The sequence below is a fragment of the Parasteatoda tepidariorum genome, chromosome 5, assembly GCF_982258835.1.
Source record: "Parasteatoda tepidariorum strain Cologne lab strain chromosome 5, Ptep-v5.0, whole genome shotgun sequence".
Taxonomy (NCBI): domain Eukaryota; kingdom Metazoa; phylum Arthropoda; class Arachnida; order Araneae; family Theridiidae; genus Parasteatoda; species Parasteatoda tepidariorum.
The window spans coordinates 91491668-91505617 of record NC_141759.1 but is presented as its reverse complement, the minus strand read 5'-3'; the positions used below and the strand labels follow the sequence as shown (position 1 = coordinate 91505617).

Genomic DNA, 13950 nt, shown 5'->3' with positions numbered 1-13950 from the left:
GTAATACAATTTTACTCATCATTAGAGATTATCATTATAAGCTTTGGTAATACAATTATACAGATCATTAGAGACTTTAAGACAGTCTTTTATTCACCCGATTTTCTGTGTTTAAGATCTCGATTCCTGTGTTAAATGCTTACATAAAAATAACTTGATTGATTTGTGTGTCATCTTGTGAAGTAAAACTGCAATTTACATTGGTTCGCAAAGAGTGTAAGTGCAAATGGTTGTATAACCTAAGCGTATTGTATTAATATTAAAATCGGAAATCCGATAAATAATTTCATCCAGGCCATCTAAATATTTCACATCGGAATACCTTTCACATTTGCAAACTATTGGCTAAAATAAAGAGATATTTGTTGCTGTGTTCCCCGTTGCAATTTCTTTTAATAAGTTGCAGTCTATGTGTAAATGAAAAATAATGCACCGCGTTCTCTTTCCACACGTGGTTGTGAAAAAAATAATTCCGATGATTCCGAAAGGAAGAATTTAATAAAAATGACAGGTGCACTTGAATTTCATTGCTCAAACATGCGTTTTTATGCAGAAGAACCATAATAGTCTTGTTTTTAATGAATTGACCAATGTTTCTGATGTAGCGTTTCCTAATGAAGCTGTATATCTTTTCTGAAATTAAAACACCTATTAGTGAAATATTTATTAAATTTAATTCATATCAAACTGTAACACTTTTTAAGGTGGATTCTAGTTAAAACATATCTATTTTAACGTTTCATATGACAATTTGCTTCATTAATGTGTACTTTCATTTGTAGTTGCGGAAAGAGAATTAATCACTCCATGTTTGGCAGTTGTTGATCAAGCTCTCTTGAAACAATGCGCACCCGAGTTACTTGATGTAATTGCTGCAATTATGGACAATAGGCGTCCAAGCACAAACTTGTATCCGTAAGTCTTAGGATGTTTGAAATTATGGGTGTTATGGGGTTAAAATTATAGGGTTATAAAATTAGTGTTCTGTATTCACCTCTCTTTAGGAAGTGCTTAGAACAATATAATGACAAGCCACATTTTTTTTCAACTGAGACGTTTTTACTTCACGCTTCTTATTTATATTGTTTTCAGATCGATATCTAACAAATTTCAGATGGTAGCCGAATCGTACTGCACCAATTTGCTGCATACAGATAAATTGTGTTGTTTTAAAATCAAAATTTTACAAATAAATTTACAAGGATTTACTTAAATTTGCAATTTATTACTATTTACAAAATTTTACAAATTTGGTTTTAAGCAAAATTTTACAAATAAAATGCCCTTCAGAGCATTTTGAAAAAAATATTTTTTTCTGCGTCGAGGGGTACCACAGTAGACTGATCGTAAAGACACGGTTTCCAGTAGAGCACCGAAGTCAAGCATCACTGGCTGCGATCAGTAAGCAGGTGGGTGACCACCTTGATCAGCCTACCTAGGAAACGAGGGTGCTTGGTATCGGCCTGGTTAAACTGTTCTTCCGTAAAGTGTTCGACTTCGCGCAGGTTGTCGAGCTATCAACGCGAAGGAGCATCCCCTCTGCAGAGGATCAAAATTATTGATGACATGTCATCGGTTCATCCTCAGCGATGTTTCCCAGACGGTGTCAACAGCCCATTGTGCAGCTCTAGTGCGACGAAAACAAAATACATATCTTCCTGAGTCGAGGAATCTGCTGTATCCGCCTATGCCTATACGATAATAGTGATTCTGGTGATAGTCAAGTAAATTAAATTCTTAAAAATTGGAAAGCAATTCCGTCGGGGGAGATCGAGAATAAGGCTGGACTTCATATTTAGGTTGCCTTGATGAACGCTGTTACTCAATTGGCACTACCCAGGGAGCACGCGTGAATCAGAAATACCATATATACCATGGAACTTCCGTTTTAAAAAAATATGAGTTTTATGTGACAAACACACAAGAGGCAGAATATTATATTGCACTAAGCACTCCATTTATTGTTAAATTAATATCAATAAAGATATAATAATTTAACAAAAAAGTATCTAAATTTATTTGATTTTAAGACTATTATTACCGTTGTTGAACAGCAGACCCAATTCTGAGTTCACGGCTACCAATGTTCAACTCCGTAGTCTTGTCATTTTGAAACCAATCCAGAAGACAAGGGAACTCCTGAATCAAGTATTGAGAAAAAATTTTGCATTCGTGAAGGACTTTTTTAATGGAACTAACCTGCATTTGCGTTACATGCACAGGAAAACCACGAAAAACTCCCATGGTCAACCTGACAGCAAGGGGACCCTAACCCATGATCCGTCAACTACTGAAGATATTTTACTTCAGCAGTGTAGTCTGTGCGAGACTATTGCGGAATTCATATCGACCAGTCACTGTTGGGATTCGAACCCGGTTGACCTCATCGGGAGGCGAATACTCTATCCCTTGAGCCACCACTGCTTGATTTCTAGACTATACTAATTTTAGTTTGTATTGATTCTGTTTGAACCTGAAATAAACATTAACCATGTTATCGAGAACGAATAAAGTACGCTTTAAATTGAATTCGCAAAATCAGGAGAAAAAATATTTTGTAAAATAAAATAAACCTTACAAAAATATTAGTCACAAATTGCGTTTATATTTATTAGTATAATGTAGAGAAAATTTTTATTTTTATACAGGATTAGAATACTATCATCTAGCTGTTTTGAGCCAGCTTTTAAAAATTGTTCTGCGGATGCTCGCTTGATACTGACTGAGCTTGTTTCACGTCACACGATGACTTATGTTAGTCTATTGTTTGCAGTTTCTGGCAATGGGACTATCGATTGTGAGTTTTCAATTCATTTTATTCAATTACATTTATGAGTAAGCTTTTTTATATAAATATTTTGGTTTTGGCAAAGAAAGCCTTAAAAAAATAATGTAAAGCAATTTTAAACCTAAATTAATAACTATTTTAAGTTTGGTAATGATAAGTCAAAGACAAATGTTTGTTCATTTAAATTCTCTTAAATCCTGTCATACAAAGGCTTTTAAGATTATTTTTGGTTCTTAATATTAACACCCATTTTGAGTAATCAGCTTAAAATGAGGGAAATAATAAATATTTATATAACATTTTGAAGTAGTTATTATATTTCATAATTGGTTTCTTATTAAAGTAATACTCAAACATTTCTAATCAATCTATTTCTTAGTATACTATCCCGTGCATGATGTCCAAGGATAATTAGGACAAAGTTTTAGATGAAGTAAAGGATATCACAAGGATTCAGATTTGCATAGCCACCCATGGTCGAAAACTTCTTCGTTCGCTGCCAGGTGTTGTTGTTCACAATATGTGTTATTCACATTGGAGGATATGCATTACCGCAGTCACATTGGAGGTGTTATTCACATTGGAGTATGCATTACCGCTGTCACATTGGAGGTGTTGTTATTCACATTGGAGGATGCATTACCGCAGTAACATTGGGGTTGTTTTTATTCACATTGGAGGATGCATTACCCTAGTAATTTGAGCTGTCAACGTCCTACGAACACCGAACTGCAAGATATGCACGGACTGACAGAGGAAAACATACGAGAAATAGAAAGATTGTATCGCGAATGGCACCCACGGAGAGATGCACCAGACAGCCGGATATTCATCAATTTGCATCACAATTTGCAGGAATATGGATCATTATTAGATAATTAGCATAATGAGGGCTGACAGCAAGTGATTCGAACTCCCAGAATGGAACAAAATGGGTTGGATACCGCGGCAGTGCAGGTCTGCTTCCCCCAATGCTCTTGTGAAAAAACGCCACCTAGCGGCGAACGAAGAAGTTTTCGACTATGAGTTACTATGCGACTCTAAAAGTTTGTTCCAATAATCCTGGGATACCCTGTATTTATTATTTACAACTTTATTAATCATTTTTACTTTTAGCTGGAATGGTTAATGTACTAAATGAATGTGTTCAAACTGTGAATCAAGAAGTTATAGTTGGCTGCATCGCAGGACTTCAAGATCTGCTTGAAAAATTATCAAGTGGTATTCTGCCATCCTCCAACCCACAGCTGAAATTGTGAGATATTTCTAAAATAATTGTTTCGAAAATTTTGTAATGTGTATTTAAAGAATTTTTTCATTGTCTGTTTTTTTTAAATACAATATAGTCAGTCAGTAGTAAGCCTTAACGACTTCCATCCTTGGTACTGTACTATATTTGTACTATCTTTACAACTATCCTTTTATGAGAAAAGGAAGAAAAAATTGATATACCGCCACTGCGACTGTCCTAGAAAGTTTTATACCTTAAAACTGTTTGCATGTTTTGAAAAACTCAAATTGAAGATTCTTAAATTATGTATTTGTTTTAAAATAATACAATAAGTATTAGCAATAGCATATTTGTATTGTAAGATCGAAGTAAAAACTTTTAGAAACAGTGCATTTGTATAGCAAGATCCTAAATAAAGCTTTTAGAAGTAATATATTTCTATTAAAAGATCGCAATTAAAGCTTTCAGAAGTAGTATATTTGTACTGAAAGAACTCAATGAAATATTTCTGAAATAGTTTATTTGTAAGATATAAAATTAAATCCTTCTAGAAATGATGATTTGGATGAATTAGTTTTTAATTTCACCATCATAATTAGAGAATAAACAACCAAGTGGTCCAAAACTTAAGTGCTCCTCAAAAAAAGTTAAGGAATATCTTGCAAAATTAATCCGTAAAATGTTTCGTTTTAGGGGATAAGAGAAACCTTAATAATTATAATCGGTCTAATAAATAAGTCGAGGAAAAATTATGTTTCTCACGGTTAGCTAGAGGCAAAACAATAAAATGCTAATTAATCTTGAAACTAAAAAATATATTAAATAAGAGGATGCGAATTCTAAGGTCTGAGACAGAGAGTTTGGTTTAGAATAATAAATTAAGAAAAAGAGTTAAAGAAAAGGAATTACATAAAAATATTAGTTGAAGCTTTTTATGTTATTTATACATATATATACTCTTTTTTAATAGCATCTGTACTATCCATTTTTACCGTAAAATTTTGTATTGTAGATTTGCAGTTATATTTATTTAATTAAAGTAAAAAACAGCTTCAATAAAGCACAAATGAAAGTACATAAAGGGACATATTACAGTTTCAGTTCTATAAACAAGAACCTTCCCAATATCTGAACACCAAATGATTTTCAAGAAACCAAAAAAAATAGAAGAAGTACCATCATTTGTTGTTTAGACACTGAGGAAGTTTCTAGTTTATAGAACAGAAACTAAATGTCGATTTCTGGACTTTCATTTTTGCTTTATTCACGTTGTTACTTTGCTTTAATCTACATATCACAAAGAATATATTTTACCCTTCGTTGTTTTTATTTATTTTCTGTGATTCAGTTATTTTACAGTAAATGTTACCATCAAAACATTACGGTGTATCAGATTTTTAGTTCCGTAAAATTTTACGGTATAAATAGATAGTGCACCTGGCACCCTGAGTACCTGTACTTTTTATTAGTCCGGTATTTTTAATGGTACCAGTATTTTTTACCTTGTAAGTTTGTCTTAGAAACTACTGCTATACTTAAGTATTCAGAACAATAAGCGTTTTCCTCGTTTTTATTTTCAGAGAAACCGAAGCTGAACCATCATGTCCGAAAGAGATATTCAGTGGCTGTAGCACCTATCACAGAATACTTATTGATGAACTGTTGAGGAAATCACACCATGAATTTAAAAATACTGTCCTCTTTGAAATTTTTAATCCAACTGACTTAGATTCTGGTAGATTATTTAATCCTCATTTAATTAAAAAATGCGTCTGATAAGAACCTGCATTTGCAAATTTTTAATTGATATTACAAATTTAAAGATGAAATGATTTTTTAATCAGTTCTTATAAATATTAAAACTCAATGTTTTGTTTTTTCAGGATTACATGTACATAACTTCATAGATGAGCAAATACTAAAAGAATGCTTTTCAACATTAAATCAGCAAAGTTTAGAATACTGTATTCCTGGATTATATAATGCTCTCGAAAAGTTTATTAACTTCAGCTTATCGGAAACATTCTTTGCTCTGTAAGTTTAATATTAAGATTCAAAGCAATTAGTTTTGGATAATAAGGACATAGTTTTACTGTTATAAGTTGATGGACATGAACTTTCTGATTACACTTAATAATTCTTATAAAAAAGAGAGAGCTTTAACACCTTTTGATCTAAAGGATAGTATTATTACGTGATAAATTTCAATCTCATTTGTTCGAGGGAGTTACTTTAATATTAATTTGAAGAAACGATAATACAGGCTATAAAATTAAATCACTAACATGTATTTATATTACAAACACGTACTAAGGATATGCAATTTCCGATAACTCTTAATAATTCTTATAAGAAATAGAGCACTTTAGCACCTTTTGATCTAATGGATAGTATTATTACGTGATAAATTTCTAACTCATTTGTTCGGGGGATTTACTTTAATTTTAATATTAATTTGAACAAACGATATTACAGGTTATAAAATTAAATTACAAACATGTATAAATAAGCATGTTCTGGTCCTAAAAAATATACTGTGTTTCTTGAAAAGTTTAGGCAGGAGAACTTTTTATGTATGGGATCAATTGTTAAGACTCAGATTCCCCCCCCCCCCACAATTATTTAAAAAAACTGGGGCTTTTAATGCTAGTCTTCTTATTTATTTTTTTTCATAATGAACAATAGAACAATACATAAATAATTCAAGTTTTCAAAATCTTTAAATAATAAATGTAATGAGTGTTTTAGAAACTTAGGCAAATCTGACAATGATTTTTTCAGCATCCAGATCAATTTCTTGATGAATGTTTAATAATCCATTTAATAGTTCTTGATTTTGAGTTGTTCTAAGTTGAGTTGTTCTAAGTTTTGAGACGTCGAAGAGTTGAAAAGGAACGTTCTACCTAGGTGTATATGTCCCCTTAAATAATTTTTAAAATTTTTTAATTCTTTTGCAAACTATTAAAAAAGTTATTAATTTAATTTTTTTTTCAATTTTGGGGGGTCATGACCCCTATGACCCCCCGCTGGATCCGCCACTGGAACACACTGTCTGCTAATACACTGGAGCCTTTCTGTATTCAGTGGTTAAACCAAAAACTGACTGTGGTCCGAGACCCCATAATGGATAAACTAAATTAGAAAAGGCTATCAAAAATTCCTACATTGAAACAAATATTAAAATTCAATGATACACACAAAAAAAGAACAAGTCAAAAGTTTAGCAGACAGTGTGTCCACTGATGAAGTGCTGTTTTGGCTAACATACATATCTTTTAGAATTTTCGTGTTTTTGGATTCTAACTTTTTATATAAATTGTTCATGAATTCTATTGTCACAGGAGACCAATCAAACGTTGGTGTTTGGATATGAATTTTGCCCACTGCACATATCAAGCTCGGATATTGATCACTGAATTGTTTTTTGATTTCTATCGTTTTACTGTGGATTTGCCTCTTGAAAAATCTCCCGAAGGACTATCAGGTTTGTTAAATTTGATTTTCGCTTTAAAATTTGATTTGGGGAGCTCATCTTTTTTTCATTGATAGTTTCTGGAACAAAACTTTCTAACAAAGGTTCTCTTGCAAAAAATATTTCCTTTTTAAAGTATTTTTTTAATCTTTTTAAAAAGTATTTAATCAGGTTAATTTTTTATTATGTTTATTAATTTTGATTTTCACTTTAAAATTTGATTTGGAGAGCTCATGTTTTTTTTATTGATAGTTTCTGGAACAAAACTTTCTAACAGAGGTTCTCTTGAGAAAAATATTTCCTTTTTGAAGTATTTTTTAAACCTTTTTAAAAGTATTTAATCAGGTCAAATTTTTATTAGATTTATTAATTTTGATTTTCACTTTAAAATTTGACTTGGGGAGCTCACCTTTTTTCTTTTAAAGTTAGTTTGTTTCCGGAACAAAACTTTCTAACAGAGGTTCTCTTGCGAAAAATATTTCATTTTTAAAGTATTTTATTTCAACCTTCTTAAAAAATATTTTATTAGGACAATATTTTTATCAGGTTTGTTAGTTTTGATTTTCACCTTAAGATTTGATTTGGAAGCTCATCTTTTTTCTTTTATAGTTTCTGGAACAAAAGTTTCTAACAGAGGTTCTTAACGGAAAAGAGTTTCTTTTTAAAGTATTTTTTTGACCTTTTTAATCCTAAAAACAGAATTCCCTTAACAGAAAATTTCTAAAAGAAAAATATTTTTTCCGTCAAGTGTTGCACCCCTTTGTGGAAATTGTAGAGAAATGTTCCTACGTCCTTTTTTGATGCAAGAAAGTATGCATCTGAAAGTTCGAAAAAAGCAGGGACTAACGCTTAGAGGGATTCCACTCTAAGCGTTAAATCGGATCCCCCTCTAAGAAAAAGTAGCTTTTTTATTTATTATTTTTAGAACAGAAACTCTAACGAAAAAATAATTTTTATTTTTTTTAAAATTGAAGCCTTTTTATTTTATTATTTCGGAACACAAATATAAATGGATTCTTCCAAATTGGGGTAGAAATAATTAAAATACATAAATTTTGTGAGATACAAGTCCGAGCAATAATAATAATATTTAATATCGGCCATTTTGATTAACTTGACCTGTTGGGTAATGATAACAAACTAGACTCTTGTTTCCAAATTAGGTTCCTTCCTTTAGCTCTTGAAACAAGGTTTTCGATCTGACTAGTATTGATTAAGATATCTATATTTTAACAGACTTTTATACCAGTTTCCTTACGCAGTTACAGTGTTACAATAATATGCAACAATCGGCAAGTCTATTTGTTTTTTTCTTCTGAAAAATACAAATATGAAATTAAAAAAAGAATTCCTATTGAAGAATTTTGAGTTGACAACACTCTGCCCCCGAGGAGGAAATTAGGGGTTCCTTTTGAAAAATTTTGAGATGACAACAATCTGCCCCCGAGGAGGAAATTAGGGGTTCCTTTTGAAGAATTTTGAGATGACAACACTCTGCCCCCGAGGAGGAAATTAGGGGTTCCTCTTGAAGAATTTTGAGATGACAACAATCTGCCCCCGAGGAGGAAATTAGGGGTTCCTCTTGAAGAATTTTGAGATGACAACACTCTGCCCCCGAGGAGGAAATTAGGGGTTCCTCTTGAAGAATTTTGAGATGACAACAATCTGCCCCCGAGGAGGAAATTAGGGGTTCCTCTTGAAGAATTTTGAGATGACAACACTCTGCCCCCGAGGAGGAAATTAGGGGTTCCTTTTGAAGAATTTTGAGATGACAACAATCTGCCCCCGAGGAGGAAATTAGGGGTTCCTTTTGAAGAATTTTGAGATGACAACACTCTGCCCCCGAGGAGGAAATTAGGGGTTCCTCTTGAAGAATTTTGAGATGACAACAATCTACCCCCGAGGAGGAAATTGGGGGTTCCTCTTGAAGAATTTTGAGATGACAACACTTTGCCCCCGAGGAGGAAATTAGGGGTTCCTCTTGAAGAATTTTGAGATGACAACAATCTGCCCCCGAGGAGGAAATTAGGGGTTCCTATTGAAGAATTTTGAGATGAAAACACTCTGCCCCCGAGGAAGAAATTAGGGGTTCCTTTCGAAGAATTTTGAGATGACAACAATCTGCCCCCGAGGAGGAAATTAGGGGTTCCTCTTGAAGAATTTTGAGTTGACAACGCTCTGCCACCCAGGATGAAATCAGGGGTTCCTATTGAAGAGTTTTGAGCTGACAACGCTCTGCCCCCGAGGATGAAATCAGGGTGTCTAGTTTGCTATCAATGATTTGTTGTTAGAAAATTCACAATTATAGTTTTAGATTTTTGATTTGTTGTATATTTCTCGTGGTATTTGTCCGTTTTCAAACATTTATATTATAAAATGTTTTCACAGTACAAGTATTATTTTTTAGCATCTTTTTAATCGCTATTCTTTTTATTTCTAGCAAATATGGGGCCACCCTTGGATTATGTTCAGAAATGCATTTTAAATTTGGATAAAAAAGAAGCAGATATTTGTTCGCCAGGATTATCGGTATATCTCCGGCAAACTTTCATAAATAATGAGGAAGGTTTCAAGCCAATACTGTAAGTTGGTTGAGAAATAATCAATCTACAAGATATTTTCTAATTACCTCTCATAATGTAGTTAGTCTAGTTACAACTCCCAGTGTGTCTTGAGTTTCCTATTTATTAATTTCAGACCTGCTGGGAAAGAAAACCAGATGATGAAATGTCTAACAAGAGCCCTGAAGTGCGATCTTGATATTTCAGTCCATATTTTGAAAAGCATTGCAGAAATGAACAACATCAACTTTCATGTTCAACTAACTGAACAAAACAATGAGTCGAATGGCTGGCGAATCGCTTTTACAGTAAATCGAGTCAACGAGACAGGATAAGAAATTATAAAACAAGTATGTTTTACGCTAAGAGGGTAATTATTTGAACTATATATGCAGTCAAAACCCGCTATAGTGAACCTTCAAAGGACCGAAATTTCGGTTCACTATAACCGGTACTTCACTATATCCGTTCCGCAAGCAATTTTATCTAATGGTTCCTAACTCCCCCCTTTTATAGCACGTTATTTAAATAAATGACCAATAAATTGAAATTAAAATAAATGACCGAAAAATAATACGTTGTAACAAAAATATGTTAATTTTTATTTTTTATTACTTTTTGTCTTGCTTACAAAAAAATTAGTCAAGCCCCGCTATAGTGATCCTTCAAGGGACCGAAATTTCGGTTCACTATAGCCGGTACTTCACTTTATCCGTTCTGCAAACAATTTTAACTAATGGTTCCTAACTCCCCTTTTATAACACATTATTTAAATAAATGACCAATAAATTGAAATTAAAATAAATGACCGAAAAATAATACGTTGTAACAAAAATATGTTAATTTTTATTTTTTATTACTTTTTGTCTTGCTTACAAAAAAATTAGTCAAGCTCCGCTATAATGAACCTTCAAGGGACTAAAATTTCGGTTCACTATAACCGGTACTTCACTATATCCGTTCCGCAAGCAATATTATCTAATGGTTCCTAACTCCCCCCTTTTATAACACATCATTTAAACAAATGACCAATAAATTGAAATTAAAATAAATGACCGAAAAATAATACGTTGTAACAAAAATATGTTAATTTTTATTTTTTATTACTTTTTGTCTTGCTTACAAAAAAATTAGTCAAACCCCGCTATAGTGAACCTTCAAAGAACCGAAATTTCGGTTCACTATAACCGGTACTTCACTATATCCGTTCCGCAAGCAATTTTATCTAATGGTTCCTAACTCCCCCCTTTTATAACACGTTATTTAAATAAATGACCAATAAATTGAAATTAAAATAAATGACCGAAAAATAATACGTTGTAGCGAAAATGTGTTAACTTTTATTTTTTATTACTTTTCGTCTCGCTTACAAAAAAATTAGTCAAACCCCGCTATAGTGAACCTTCAAGGGACCGAAATTTTGGTTCACTATAACCGGTACTTCACTATATCCGTTCCGCAAGCAATTTTATCTAATAGTTCCTAACTCCTCCCTTTTATAACACATCATTTAAACAAATGACCAATAAATTGAAATTAAAATAAATGACCGAAAAATAATACGTTGTAACAAAAATGTGTTAACTTTTATTTTTTATTACTTTTCGTCTCGCTTACAAAACAATTAGTCAATCCCCGCTATAGTGAACCTTCAAAGGACCGAAATTTCGGTTCACTATAACCGGTACTTCACTTTATCCGTTCCGCAAGCAATATTATCTAATGGTTCCTAACTCCCCCCTTTTATAACACATCATTTAAACAAATGACCAATAAATTGAAATTAAAATAAATGACCGAAAAATAATACGTTGTAACAAAAATATGTTAATTTTTATTTTTTATTACTTTTTGTCTTGCTTACAAAAAAATTAGTCAAACCCCGCTATAGTGAACCTTCAAAGAACCGAAATTTCGGTTCACTATAACCGGTACTTCACTATATCCGTTCCGCAAGCAATTTTATCTAATGGTTCCTAACTCCCCCCTTTTATAACACGTTATTTAAATAAATGACCAATAAATTGAAATTAAAATAAATGACCGAAAAATAATACGTTGTAGCGAAAATGTGTTAACTTTTATTTTTTATTACTTTTCGTCTCGCTTACAAAAAAATTAGTCAAACCCCGCTATAGTGAACCTTCAAGGGACCGAAATTTTGGTTCACTATAACCGGTACTTCACTATATCCGTTCCGCAAGCAATTTTATCTAATAGTTCCTAACTCCTCCCTTTTATAACACATCATTTAAACAAATGACCAATAAATTGAAATTAAAATAAATGACCGAAAAATAATACGTTGTAACAAAAATGTGTTAACTTTTATTTTTTATTACTTTTCGTCTCGCTTACAAAACAATTAGTCAATCCCCGCTATAGTGAACCTTCAAAGGACCGAAATTTCGGTTCACTATAACCGGTACTTCACTTTATCCGTTCCGCAAACAATTTTAACTAATGGTTCCTAACTCTCCCTTTTATAACACGTTATTTAAATAAATGACCAATAAATTGAAATTAAAATAAATGACCGAAAAATAATACGTTGTAACAAAAATGTGTTAACTTTTATTTTTTATTACTTTTCGTCTCGCTTACAAAACAATTAGTCAATCCCCGCTATAGTGAACCTTCAAAGGACCGAAATTTCGGTTCACTATAACCGGTACTTCACTTTATCCGTTCCGCAAGCAATATTATCTAATGGTTCCTAACTCCCCCCTTTTATAACACATCATTTAAACAAATGACCAATAAATTGAAATTAAAATAAATGACCGAAAAATAATACGTTGTAACAAAAATATGTTAATTTTTATTTTTTATTACTTTTTGTCTTGCTTACAAAAAAATTAGTCAAACCCCGCTATAGTGAACCTTCAAAGAACCGAAATTTCGGTTCACTATAACCGGTACTTCACTATATCCGTTCCGCAAGCAATTTTATCTAATGGTTCCTAACTCCCCCCTTTTATAACACGTTATTTAAATAAATGACCAATAAATTGAAATTAAAATAAATGACCGAAAAATAATACGTTGTAGCGAAAATGTGTTAACTTTTATTTTTTATTACTTTTCGTCTCGCTTACAAAAAAATTAGTCAAACCCCGCTATAGTGAACCTTCAAGGGACCGAAATTTTGGTTCACTATAACCGGTACTTCACTATATCCGTTCCGCAAGCAATTTTATCTAATAGTTCCTAACTCCTCCCTTTTATAACACATCATTTAAACAAATGACCAATAAATTGAAATTAAAATAAATGACCGAAAAATAATACGTTGTAACAAAAATGTGTTAACTTTTATTTTTTATTACTTTTCGTCTCGCTTACAAAACAATTAGTCAATCCCCGCTATAGTGAACCTTCAAAGGACCGAAATTTCGGTTCACTATAACCGGTACTTCACTTTATCCGTTCCGCAAACAATTTTAACTAATGGTTCCTAACTCTCCCTTTTATAACACATCATTTAAACAAATGACCAATAAATTGAAATTAAAATAAATGACCGAAAAATAATACGTTGTAACAAAAATGTGTTAACTTTTATTTTTTATTACTTTTCGTCTCGCTTACAAAACAATTAGTCAATCCCCGCTATAGTGAACCTTCAAAGGACCGAAATTTCGGTTCACTATAACCGGTACTTCACTTTATCCGTTCCGCAAGCAATATTATCTAATGGTTCCTAACTCCCCCCTTTTATAACACATCATTTAAACAAATGACCAATAAATTGAAATTAAAATAAATGACCGAAAAATAATACGTTGTAACAAAAATATGTTAATTTTTATTTTTTATTACTTTTTGTCTTGCTTACAAAAAAATTAGTCAAACCCCGCTATAGTGAACCTTCAAAGAACCGAAATTTCGGTTCACT

At 32.1% G+C, this 13950-nt stretch overlaps 1 protein-coding gene across 5 annotated transcripts in view; it reads left to right on the top strand.

Moving 5' to 3' along the window:
- Positions 1–13950, top strand: part of LOC107438365 (uncharacterized) — a 98981-nt gene that overhangs the window by 69174 nt on the left and 15857 nt on the right. For all 5 annotated transcript variants that reach the window (XR_015433838.1, XR_015433837.1, XM_087164519.1 and 2 more), the window contains exons 28-35: positions 783–915; positions 2649–2797; positions 3905–4043; positions 5600–5754; positions 5903–6053; positions 7361–7503; positions 9932–10073; positions 10189–10402. Coding sequence is in view for 3 of the 5 variants with exons in the window: in XM_087164519.1 (XP_087020645.1) it covers positions 783–915; positions 2649–2797; positions 3905–4043; positions 5600–5754; positions 5903–6053; positions 7361–7503; positions 9932–10073; positions 10189–10387 (1211 nt within the window). In the remaining 2 variants the exon portion in view is untranslated. The remainder of the gene's footprint in view (positions 1–782; positions 916–2648; positions 2798–3904; positions 4044–5599; positions 5755–5902; positions 6054–7360; positions 7504–9931; positions 10074–10188; positions 10403–13950) is intronic.